The sequence below is a fragment of the Sinocyclocheilus rhinocerous genome, unplaced genomic scaffold, assembly GCF_001515625.1.
Source record: "Sinocyclocheilus rhinocerous isolate Xijiao unplaced genomic scaffold, SAMN03320098_v1.1 scaffold603, whole genome shotgun sequence".
NCBI classification, from domain to species: domain Eukaryota; kingdom Metazoa; phylum Chordata; class Actinopteri; order Cypriniformes; family Cyprinidae; genus Sinocyclocheilus; species Sinocyclocheilus rhinocerous.
In genome coordinates, this window is record NW_015656630.1 from 2,984,768 (window position 1) to 2,997,571 (window position 12,804).

The following is a 12,804-nucleotide window of genomic DNA, read 5'->3' on the forward strand; positions in this document are numbered from 1 at the left end:
GGTTTATTGCTTTCATTATGTGGATGCCATTCTTGTGGAAGTCAGTTTTGATCATGTAATTTTTACCAGAGCTCCATTTTTTAATTGATCCTGTGTGATCATGTAATTTTTACCAGAGCTCCATTTTTTAATTGATCCTGGAAGCTGAGTTCACAAACCACTCACAGTTCTCCACTAACGTCATTACTCCCTAAAACCAAGAGCAGAAATAGCGTACCATCCTCAAGAAACCTTCATGCTGACTTCTCCTTCGATTTCTGTATCAACACTGCATACAAAATCAGTGAAGCATAGTTGATCTCTCTCTCTCTCTCTCTCTCTCTCTTGTCTCTGTGTGTGTGTGTGTGTATTTGCTTAATTTTCCAGGGATGTGTTGTAGTACATACAGATGGAAAGATTGTAGAGGAGGAGCTTAATTCAATATTTCATGAAGGACGGTCAGAAGGGGGGCATGGTTTGCATGATTAGTTTTGTTCTTATTCGAATTTAGGTACAAAACAGCATGTTTTAGTCGCACCTGCACTGATTGTGAATTCCATGCTCTGTGTTTCTTTCTGTGTGGTGAGGGAGGTAATTGATGGAGTTTTGTGTTGAGCCAGTTTTGTGTTGCTGTCAGTAATAATAATCATTTATTTAGGGCTCTGTGCTTGCACATGAAGCAGTACTACTATACCAGTCCTCAGACAGACGCTCCTTCTCTGACCCTCATAGTTGGGTGAATAAAGGCTAATGATGTTAAGGAGCTGTTATTGAACTTAAACGGCAAAAGGTGACAGGAGATCAAAGAACTAATAACAGTCCAAATCTCACAAGGTACACCTTGTAATAAAAGTTTGCATGCACTTTTATGTAATTGGATGAATGGTAATTATTAGATTTATGCATTCAGGTCTAATTACAGAAGAGAGAGTAGAGATTTTAACTTTTAAACTTGTTTCAGTTGACTGTGAGAGGAAAGCCTTGAGCTAGAAACAAATAAGAGGCCATAAACTGTATTTTAGAAGCTTCTATTTATGTATTTGTTTATGTATGTGTTTATTTATTTAACTGAAGAAGTCTGAGGAAAGAGAAATGTTAATAACAAAAATAACATCTAGATCCTATTGCCTGTTTTTGAAAATGTTTCTAAATATCTGTCAGTGACAAATTTGTGTTACAAATTTTAGTTGGCATCTTTTACATTAAAATACTATTTTACAAGCTGATTGGGATGTGTTTGGACTCATATCTCAGTTTTGTAAGTTCAGCGTTATCAGACAGCCAGGATGAGGCTATACTGCCATCTGTTGGTTGTAGAGCACTATTACCGCCCAAAGTAGACTTACTGTAGGCCTATGCCACCAAACGAAACTAATTAGGGGACTTTGACAAAACCTGGATTGCTGGGGGGAAACAAAAAACAAACAAACAAAAAAACACACATACAACAACAACGACAACAAAAGAGGGTTATTTACACGCAATCCAACACAAAATGATTCAGAGTAAACTAATTAGTTGCCGTAGCCTATAGTAAGTTAAGCATAAAAAAAAAAAAAACGGAGACACCCACACACAGTAAGTTTACTTTACGCGGAAGCAAAAGTGAAAATAAACAGGAGGGTGTGATTCATCTATATACAGTGACTCGCAAGCCATTTCCTCATTAACCAGAAAATTCACGATGGACGAATATTATCCCATCATTGTAGAAGGAAACTGGCAGGCTAAAAATGCTAAAGGTGTGAAAAATAAACTTCAGATTTACTTTCAGAGTAAGAAATCTCAAGGAGGTGACTGCTTCGTGCAATATAATGACGGGAGCAACTCTGCTACGATTCTGTTCAAATCATCTGACAGTAAGTTATTGTCATGTTAACAAAATAACATTAATTTAGTTTGTTAAAATGTAATATAAATGTTGAGATCTTGTCATTTGTCAAAACTACTAAAATATCACAATATGAAGAGTTTATTTGCAAAAACATATAACTTTTTTTTACATTTTCAAAAATCTTTTTTTTTATTACCTTATCATGTTTTTATTTTGTTTTATTGTGTTAGTTAGCTGTATTTTTATTTTTTTATTTTTTACTTAATCAAAATAACCCAACTGCCGTTTGATTGAGATTAATTGGATTAATTGAAAAAAAAAACATGATTTTTGAAAATGGTTAAAAACGCGAGAGAGTGAAACAGAAACCTCACTTTGAAAAATCATGGAACATGCAAAAAATAAAATAAAAATAAATAATAATAATAAAAAATAATAATAATAACATCTACCTCTATTTGTGTGTGTGTGTCTGTGTGTGTACTGGTATATATGGTTTATGAGGACACAAATGTGTATAATAACATGGGTACAAAAGAGAGAAGTTGTGTGATGTATCTGACTAAATCTGATTGTTTTTATTTCAGTCCGAGATGGCGTGCTCTCCCAGGCAGAACACATTATTACGATTGGCAATCAGCAAATCAAGTTGAAAGTGTACAAACCCAGCACTGGACAAAAGGTGAGTATAGTAAGACTTGTTACAAAATGCACAATTATAGCTCTATAATCCCTGTAGATTGCGTCAAGTCAGTATGGTCTATCATAAAAATGATTTTTATTTTATGGTATTCTCATAAAAAAAAAAGGTAGAAAAACTGTCACTGGGGTGGTACCTTTTTTAAAAGATACACCTTTGTACCTAAATGGTTCATATTAGTACCTCAGTTGTACATATTATTACCTAAAACATACAAAAGTGTACCTAAAGGTACCACCCCAGTGACATATTTTCTACCTTGTTTTTCCCTGAGAGTGTACAGCCTTAAAATTGTTTCTTTAGAAAGATGGATGTCTTAATTTTGTTGAAAAGGAGAGAACAAAGAACTTACTCTACATGTTTGGTAGCATTCCCCATTTATGTACTCATAAATGCTTTGCATTTTTGTGGTTTCAGACAGAGCAGGCATGTGGATATCAGGAACCAAGTAAGTAAATAATGTGGACTTTACTCTCTGACTGCTTATGTGACCTTTTATTGGTTGGGTTATTTTGCTGTCATTGCTGATGTTCTGACTTAAACATTCCTTTTCATTGGTGAAGATATCACTTCGGTAGTGACCAAGTAATCCTGTATTATTTTATTGCTTGTAGAGAGACTTAACTGTTGCCATTTACATAAGAAAATGATTTGGTGTGATGCATCTGATGTTTGTGTTCAAGGCCGAGATGGTGTGCTCTCCCAGGCTAAAAATGATATTAACACTACCAGTCACCAAATCGAGACAAAAGTGTGCAAACCCAGTGATGTGGAGAACCAGGCAGACAGCACTGGACAAAGAGTGAGTGGACTAAATACAAATTTAGGACTAACAAAATGCATCAAGTCACTGCTATATATGAATAGTATGGCCTATAAGAACATTCATTATTCGAATATTACGCTTTTATGGTTGAGATGTAGATGCATTTTAGAATTTCTGTAGGAAGATGGCAGGTAGTGTTTTCAATTTAAGTAATCACCAATGCTTTGCGCTTGTGTGGTTTCAGACGGAGCAGGCATGTGGATATCAGGAACCAAGTAAGTAAATCATCTGGAAGGATATGCACATGCAATTTTTTTATTGGTTAGGTTATCTTACTATTTATAATTATCTTATCTTACTAATTCTGATACAATTTACTCTTCAGTGGTAAAGGCATCAGTTAGGTACTTAACCATCAAAACAATTCAAGATAGTTTTGCATGTACTGGGTAAGTTAACTGTTGGGGGATTTAAACATGTGTCACTTTTAATTTTCTTGAAGATGTCCTGCAAACTGATGTGGATGCGAAGAAACCTCAAGAGTCAAGTCCTGTGGTCCTGGAGAACCTTCCAGATGATTTTAATCAAGATGTTTTGACTCTTTTGGTGGAGAACATCGGCAGTCTTTCTGAAAATGACTTTAGCATGGAATTAATACCAGAATTAAGAAAAGCAGTTGTGACCTTTAAAAACCCCAGTGGTAAGTTGTTCTACTCCTATAAAAATATATTTACATTTGTTATTTACATAATAGCATTTACATTTTCACATGATAATAATAATAATAATAGTTGTTGTTGTTATTATTATAACATTATTTTTGTTATCTTATTACTTTTTTTAAAAAGTGTAATGAAATGCAATTTCAGATTTTTACATTTTAAATGTTTCTTTAGGTTAGTTTATAAAGTCTGCAAAGTTTTTTCATCAAAAAAGATCTAATAATTTTAAATATCATCATTTTCCGTTGTCATTTTCACTCTCTGTGAAAAATACTCAGGTTTCTGCAAAAGGTAACGCCCCCTGAAACTAAGTAAACACCCACTGCTGTGATTGGCTAACTTCATTGCACAATGTCCATTGATTTTATTAGCACCACTCAAACAATGATACTCTTGGTGTCTTGATAGCATTAAACACTGGTCTGATGTTTATTACAAACACACAGTAAGATAAAAAAATTATTATACCTATTGCTTCACCTTTATAGACAAAATTCTTGGCACTACTGTATATTTCATAAAAAAATGCTCCGCTTCACGTCGTTTCTAAGAATGCCCCTTAGCTGTTATAAATTCACTGTAAACCACCGCTTCTTGGGGCTTATTGCTTTATTTGGGAAGGCTATGGAAATAGTTTTGGAGGTTCAGTATATCGGTTCAACTCTTATATGTGTAAATATAAAGATTTTTATTTTCCTTTTCATGACCCCTTTAAATGTGTGCATATGCATAAAAGGTGTCATCATTTATGATATATTGTCCCCAGAAAAGAAAAGAACAGAAAAGGAAAAAAAAAACCTTAGTCATGATTTTAGTTTTCACTAAAAACCTAATCTTGATTTAGCTTTACATTTGCCCCTTTTTGGACTAGAGAAGGAGTTCTTAGATCTGGAACTCTGGAAGTTAGAATACGTTTACCTGTTGCATATAACTTTTTTTTTTTGTTAAAATAAAATTTGACTTTTAATTAGTGATGACAAGTTATTGAACTTTTTAGTGCACCTGATTAACCAGTTTACCAAACTGGACTGCATCATTTGAAACAATTTGTGTCCTCTTGTCAGCACTGATCCACAAGTTACTTAAAGGTGACATATCATGAAAATCTGACTTTTTTGTGTTTAAGTGGTATAACCGGGTCCCCGGTGCATCTACCACTCAGAAAATGTGAAAAAGAACAACCCAGTAACTTTGTTTTGGAAAGCCTTTCTCTGCAAGCTTGTGAAAAAATGAGCTGCTCAGATTGCACTGTGACGTAGAAGGAGGATCTTATTATAATATTACCGCCCCTTAATCTGCAAGTTTCCACCCACAACGCCGCCATTGTGTTTTAGCAAGCGACAAAGGTGTACCAGTTCTAACGCCATGGCTAAAGTTCGAGCAAAGCATGCTAACTGTTCTGTCTTTGGCTGCACTGATGAGCACAGAACACTGTTTAGAGTCCCAGTTTCAGAGGAGACAAGAGAGCAGTGGATTTATTGATTTATTTATGGTATATTATGCTGCTGCCACACAGATCTAATATAAACATGCAATTTATTTCCCACCCGTCACCTTCACAGACATAACCAGCTGTTTTTGTAACTCATGTGTGTTTTTAACATAAACTTGTGTGTATTTGACAGTTTAAGCACAAAAAGACATGGTGGCTTAAACATTAAAATTAGATTTAGAATAATTGAACATAAATAGGTTAAAGGGGTGATATGATGCTATTTTAAAGATCATTATTTTGTGTATTTGGTATAACAGAATATGTTGACATGCTTTAATGTTCAAAAAACACATTATTTTTTCAAATACTGTACATTATTGTAGGTCCTCTATGCCCCGCCTCTCTCAAACACGTCGTTTTCAACAAAGCCCCCTCCTTTGACAAGCACAGTCTGCTCTGATTGGCCAGCTGAACCAGTGCATTGTGATTGGCCGAACACCACAAGCACGACGGGAAATGTAACGCCCCTTACCATAATCGCAGCTTCAGCTTTCAAAGTAAATATCAAGAAAGTTAATAATGTGGTTAGTTTTACCATCAGTTCAAGCCCGAAAAGGCAACAGAGTCGCGTGACAGACACAGTGATGAAGCTGGTATGTGTTTGCAGTACACAAGCCACGGTTAAAACAGCTGACTCTGTGATGTGACCCTGTCTCTCTCTCTCTCACACACACACACACACACACACACACACGACGCGTTACTCTGCGCTGCGCAAAACTCCGCATTTGAACAGTCAATAGCAAATACTTAAACTAATAACAAAACATACTTACAGTCGCTGATTCAGAAGCGCCAGATTGTCATATAGCAAAGTCGGAATTTACCCTTTTTTTTTTTTTAGAAATAGCCTTTGTGCACAGCCAGCCTTGTACTCTTCTAGGTTCAAAAAACTGTCGTCCATAAAATGCGTTGCACAAATTCGAACATCTGGGTTGTGCTGTTCTGTTCTAAATAAATCTTAACCAATGATTCCTAATTGCATCTACTTCCAGAAGGCCAAATAAAATGCTTTTGCTTTGGCACTGAAACACAGTGTCTCCCTGACCTGGCTGCATCAACACGACTGCTGTTCCTGAAACCACGCCTTCTTTCTTTGCGTGCACATTTGGGCGGCATTATGCTAATATTTCCAAATAGTGACCTAGATATGTGGGGGCGTGTTAGAACGAGCCGTTTTAGGTAGGCGTGGCTGACTCTTAACTTTTATAAAGAATATCTCTTTGGATTTGAGACTTTAGTCTTTGCAACTTTACAGATCTTCTTTATGCACCAAGAGCTTGTAACACTCTAAAGAGAAAGGAAAACTTGAAATCGCATCATATGACCCCTTTAAGCAAAACAAGTGTGATTATTCTAAAAACTTTTTAACTGCAGGCAGTTATATCTATAAATATTTTGAGTGTCCCTTATTCTGTCCCTTATTTTCTTATAAAGAATCACAATTTGTCCCTTATTTCCCACTTCTGAAGTTAATTGGCAACCCTAATGATGATGCAATTATCTTTTTACTCCCCCGACAGCGGCACCTTGCTCAGAAAAAAAAAAAAAACCCAAGTCAGTTGTTGGAGATATGCGAGCAAAAAATAATAGACAAAAAAATGGATAATAGAAAATGAAAGTCGGTCGTGAACTAAAGTGGGACGGTCTGTGTATTTTCACCTACAGGGATGATTGCATGAAGTATTGATGTCATTATGTGGCGACATAAAAGACCTGATGACATTTTTTGAATTGATTCATTGAAACCAACTGCACAAAATCACCGTTTTGAGAATAAGAATGAAGCTTCCCGTCACTGTTATTATATGAGAGTTTTAATACTGTACTTGTACATACAGTTGCACACATTTGCTTTTGTCACTTGATTAAATGTGTGTGGCACATTCTGTAAAATATTACTTCTTACAGCTGCAGGAAAGTTCCTTGAGGACAGCAGGACACATGAAAAGTTCAAGCAGTATAATCTGAGGGCCCGTGCACTGGAGAGAAGCACATGTGTGCGGGTGGAGGATCTTCCAGCTGAGGCTACCAAGATGCTGCTGGAACTGTATTTTGAGAAATGGGGCGGTCCAGTAGAGGAAGTTATCACAATTCCATCAGAGCAAGCAGCCATGATTACCTTTAAGGAGGAAGAAGGTACATACACGTACAATTGCTGGTAGTCTGCTATTACAGTTACATATTTAGTGATGACACTTCAACATCAGTGCATTTATTTATTCTTTTTCAGCCAAAGAGAGAGTTTTGAAGCAAGAGAATAACATCTGTGATGTTCCAGTCAAGATATATCCCTACTTTAAATCACTGGATACAATTTTGTATGGTAGCAACAGGCCACAATTGAAGCTGCCTGAACCCATTACAGTCAGTGTACATCCTGCCATCAGGGAGTTCATCCTCAAGAAAGGGCAGATTTCCTCCATTAAAGACCAGATGAGCTCACACTTCTGCCACATAAACATGGACAAACCTGAAGTTTTGCTCAGTCCTGATCCAGCATTACTGAAACAGAAAGGAGTTACCAGAAGACACATTGATGGCTGGAGTAAGAATACCATTGATGCCTTCAAGAAAATCATCTCAAACTACACAACATCTGAGTGGCCGGTGTCACAAACCTTGTGGTCTAAAGTGGAGAGTGATGTTAAGAAAGTAGTGAAAGATCAGGTTTTCATAGATACGGATGCCTCTAAAGGGGTGCTGACATTGGCAGGAATGACCCATGAGATAATTGGACTGAAACCCATCATAGAGAAATTTTTAGAGAGAGCAACAAATCAAATTGAGAGAGAGAAGAACAGTGTGACAGAGTACATGGAGATTTCTCCTGCCATGTACTCTCTGCTTGAACAAGATGGTCTGACAAGTGCTGTTTCTCCACACCTGCACATTGACTACAACAAAAACTTTAACAGATTAGATTTATCAGGTCTTCATACAGAAATTCTAATTTTCAAGAATTGGGTCCTTGAGAAGAAAATTAATATAAAACAGAAGCCCTTACAGATTAACCGTTCAATCCTGGAGTTCCTGAGATCAATGGATTGTAATGAAATGTCCAGAGATCTCTTCATATCTCATGGAATAACTGCTGTCTACACAATCGAAAATGGAGATGTTGTTGTGATTGGAAGCACAGAAAGAGCACTTGCTGAGGCAGAGAAGAAGGTGAATACAGTTCTCACAACCAAAGACCTCACTGTAGAAGATCAGGGTGTCCTTCAAATGCCAGCGTGGCAGGATCTCAAAAAGCAATTGCACAAATTGTTCAATACTTCCAAAAAAACATCTGTGTCTATACACATTTCACAGACAGACAAAGTAATAGTGACTGGATTCAGAGAACCAGTGTTGGAAGTCAGTGAGAACTTAAGACGTTTTATGGAGGAACACACTAGAATTGAAGAAACCGTTCGTGTCAAATCACATGCAGCATTTGAATTAATAAAAGACAGAAAATCACAAGACTGGCAGCATTTTATTAAGTCTGATAAGATGAAAGTGAATTTTGATTCAAAGAGACCCTCGATCAAACTGTCTGGAGAGCGTACTTTTGTCCAGCCAGCTTTGACCTTCTTTAAAGGTTTGGCAGATGGTCTCTACACAGACACACTGATCATTAAAAAGGCAGGAGCAAAGAAATACTTCTTGGAGCAGGGTAAAATGATGCTCTCAATGCTGTTGAAGGAAAAAAGATTTGTGGTGGTTCTTCAGGAAGATGATATGCTGGAAGAGGAGGAAAATGAATTTACTGAAGGTAGTTTTGAAGATATTGGCCAGGTCTCTTGTGAGGTTCGAATGCCAGGTGGAGTAACTGTTACTGTCAGGAAGGCAGACATTTGCAAGATCAATGTTGATGCTGTGGTCAATGCTGCTAATGAAGATCTGAAGCACATTGGTGGATTAGCTTTAGCACTTCTCCAAGCTGCTGGACCAAGTCTGCAGCAAACCTGTGACCAACACACAAAAGCAAATGGGGCTCTGAAGCCTGGAGATGCCTTCATCACTGACGCTGGTCGTCTTCCCTGTAAATATGTGGTGCACGCTGTTGGACCTCGTTTTAGTGATTCAGACAGACGTACCACTGTGCAACGCCTGAGACGTGCTGTGAGGGAAAGCCTGAACCAGGCGTCAAGCAGAAACTGCTCTTCTATTGCAATTCCAGTTATTAGCTCAGGGGTATTTGGTTGTCCTCTTGAGCTTTGCACTGAAACAATCGCCAAGGAGGTGCGTGACTACATTGATTATCATAACCACAGAGGCTCCAATAGCACATTAACTGAAATTCACTTGGTTGACAATAATGGCAGTACTGTGAATGCCATGACTCAAGCTGTCAGAAAGGAGTTTGCTGCTTATAACCCCAAAATGACTTTCCCTCATCAAATCAAACCTCATGGGTATAGTAACAATGGACAAGGGTATCGTGGAAATGCCCGTGGTCGTGGTCGTGGTCATGGCCATGGAAACTATGGCCAAAGAAACCAAGAGTTTGAAGACCCCAAAGGTTGTGGTAATAGAGACTTTGAAGGACAAGCACACTGGAGAGGAGAAATCTCAAGCTATGGTGGCAGATCAGATAACTCTGAAGGGTTAACTGTTCTTGAGAGAAAAACTACACAAGAGGGACTAAAAATCACTCTGTGCAAAGGGAACATCCAGGATGCAAGTGTAAGTGAACTGTTAATTAAAAAATCTGACAGAAAGAACATACATAGCAACCATATACTTCTTAAAGACTTTTATTTAATATTAATGTTTTTAATTAGGCTTTCCCCCCACTTGTTTCCCTATGAAAATACATAACAATTCTTAAAAGGAAAAAAGTTTGAGTTATAATTAAAAAAAAAAAAGTTAAAACCAAGCCAGTGGCTTTGGTCAGTCACACTCTGTGTACCATATTCAAGTGTACCACAGACTTTTTTACAGAACAAGCTACACCTCTGCTTAATATGTTGTGCTTCTCAAGTAAATTTTACTATTTTCTATTGTCTCCTTTGTTTCTCCTACAGGCTGATGTCATTGTAAACACTGTGTCAGAGGACTTGGACCTCAGAAAAGGTGCCATCTCCCAAGCACTCCTTCAGACTGCTGGTCATCAGCTCCAGTCAGAAATCAACACAGCTGCTCGCTTAAACAATGTGAATTATGGTGAAATGGTCATCACAGATGGTTATAAACTGAAATGTCAAAAAGTCTTCCATGTAGTTTGCCCATTTTGGAACGGCTCAGAACATAAGGTGAGAATAACAATTTTGTCACCCGGTGTTTGTTTTAAACATTAAATGATATTGCACGTGTGTGATATGTAGGCTTCACAGTAGATCAGGGGTTTTTGAACCTGTCCTGGAGGACCCTCATCACTGCACATTTTGTATGTCTCCCTCATCTAACACACTTGGTTCCATTTATCAGCTCATTTGTAGAGACTGCAAGACCTAAATTGGTTGTCTGGTAAGGGGGGCATACAAAATGTGCAATGCTGAGGGTTCTCCAGGGCAGGTTTGAAAACCCCTGATTAGATGGTACTGTCTTTAAAGCAGGGATCTCCAACCCTGCTCCTAGAAAGCTACTGTCCTGCGGATTTCAGCTCCAACACCAGTCAAACACACCTGAACCAGCTAATCAAGGTGTTCAGGGTTATTTGATAATTACAGGCAGGTGTGTTGAAGAAGGGTTGGAACCGAAGCCTGCAGGACGGTGGCTCTCCAGGAGCAGGGATGGAGATCTTGCTTTAAAGATTAAAATAGATATATTTATTTACAATTTAAAAGGTACTCAGTCAGATCATCAGAAATTGCCTGAAAAATGCAGAAACCTGGAGAATGGCGTCAGTGGTATTCCCAGCTATCGGGACTGGGAATCTTAAGTTTCCTAAAGATCTAGTGGCCAGAATCATGCTGACAGAAGTCCTGGAATTTAACTCTACAAACCTTCGAGAGGTAACTGTGATTGTGCACCCTTCTGACAGGGAGAGTGTAGAGGTGAGTGCCAAAATTAGATTCAAGAACCATAAAATCACAGTCAAGTTTTTCCATCTCATAGAGTATGACCAAGTCAAAATATGCACTTTTATTGTTTAAACTATAAACTATTTTAATAATTTAACGTAGTTGCACATGTTTTCTTGTATATTTCTGTGCTTTATCTATTAGTGCTTCACCAGTGTCTTTAGACATGGGATTCAGGGTCCCATCACAAAAGAAGCACATCGACATGTTAAGATTAAAAAAAACATTTCTGGCAAGTCAGCTCAGACCTCTGGTAACAATTTCTTATTTGATGTCCATCACACTTATTTTTTGAATATATTTTGCTCAAATATTTATTCTAATAACAAATATATCCAAATGTCACAGATATATTTAGGACAGTGACAATATCCCCCCCCCCCCATACATACATCTACATGTTTTTCTTTAGGGGTCGTTGGCAAAGTCTCCTCTCCCTCCCTTGGGGTGCACATTATGCAGCTGGGTCAAGTGACTCTGGAGGTTTCGTCAGGAGACATAACTAAAGAAAAAACTGATGCCATTGTTAACTCCTCAAATCAGACATTTTCACTGAAAGCAGGTTAATCCAACTATACACACTGTCTTACCTGTTTCAATGAATAATTTATTATTTATTTCACATTCAAAGAGAATTATAATATGACAGTTGATTTTACTTTGTAATCCAGGAGTATCCAAGGCCATTTTAGACGCTGCTGGAGTACAAGTGGAACAAGAATGTTCACAGCTTGGTTTGTATTCTTTCAAATGTGCAATTATCTTCTTGTTGATGTACATTACCTTTTTGAAGAGATCTAAATGAACTTTAGGTGCTATTGGTAAATATGCGCCCCCCCCCCCAATAGTGGGATCATCAAATATACAGCAAACAGAGATTGTGACCTCATCTGGGCAGCTTCCATGTGGAAACATCATCCATATTATCGGACGCAATAGTCCATCTGAAATTAAGGATGCTGTTTTGTCTGTTTTGGAGTTATGTGAGTCACGCCAGATTACTTCTGTTGCCTTCCCGGCTCTTGGCACTGGTGAGCAACTTTGTGTGATCTTATTTTTTACATAATTGCAGAGAGTTTTGTTTATTTACTTATTGTATAATTATTACTATTTTTAAACTGACATGTTGTGTGAATTATTCACTTCCTTATTCTTTTCCTTTTCGGTCTTTAACCCTTTAGGTCAGGGTGGTGCAAAACCAGTTGATGTTGCAGATGCAATGGTTGATGCAGTTGTTGACTTTGTAAAGAAAAAGAAACCGGTGCATTTACGGCTTGTGAAGTTTCTAATATTC

At 37.5% G+C, this 12,804-nt stretch overlaps 1 protein-coding gene across 1 annotated transcript in view; it reads left to right on the forward strand.

The window, feature by feature from the left end:
* The first annotated feature begins 1,625 nt into the window (after positions 1-1,625).
* The window catches only part of LOC107720697 (poly [ADP-ribose] polymerase 14-like), a 13,193-nt gene continuing 2,014 nt past the window's right edge, over positions 1,626-12,804 (forward strand). The window contains exons 1-15 of the mRNA XM_016528494.1: positions 1,626-1,838; positions 2,401-2,495; positions 2,931-2,961; positions 3,197-3,315; positions 3,524-3,554; positions 3,782-3,979; positions 7,408-7,635; positions 7,730-10,170; positions 10,512-10,739; positions 11,274-11,483; positions 11,655-11,763; positions 11,923-12,072; positions 12,182-12,244; positions 12,359-12,541; positions 12,692-12,804. Of these exons, the coding sequence (XP_016383980.1) occupies positions 1,664-1,838; positions 2,401-2,495; positions 2,931-2,961; positions 3,197-3,315; positions 3,524-3,554; positions 3,782-3,979; positions 7,408-7,635; positions 7,730-10,170; positions 10,512-10,739; positions 11,274-11,483; positions 11,655-11,763; positions 11,923-12,072; positions 12,182-12,244; positions 12,359-12,541; positions 12,692-12,804 (4,374 nt within the window). The 5' untranslated portion in view covers positions 1,626-1,663. The remainder of the gene's footprint in view (positions 1,839-2,400; positions 2,496-2,930; positions 2,962-3,196; positions 3,316-3,523; positions 3,555-3,781; positions 3,980-7,407; positions 7,636-7,729; positions 10,171-10,511; positions 10,740-11,273; positions 11,484-11,654; positions 11,764-11,922; positions 12,073-12,181; positions 12,245-12,358; positions 12,542-12,691) is intronic.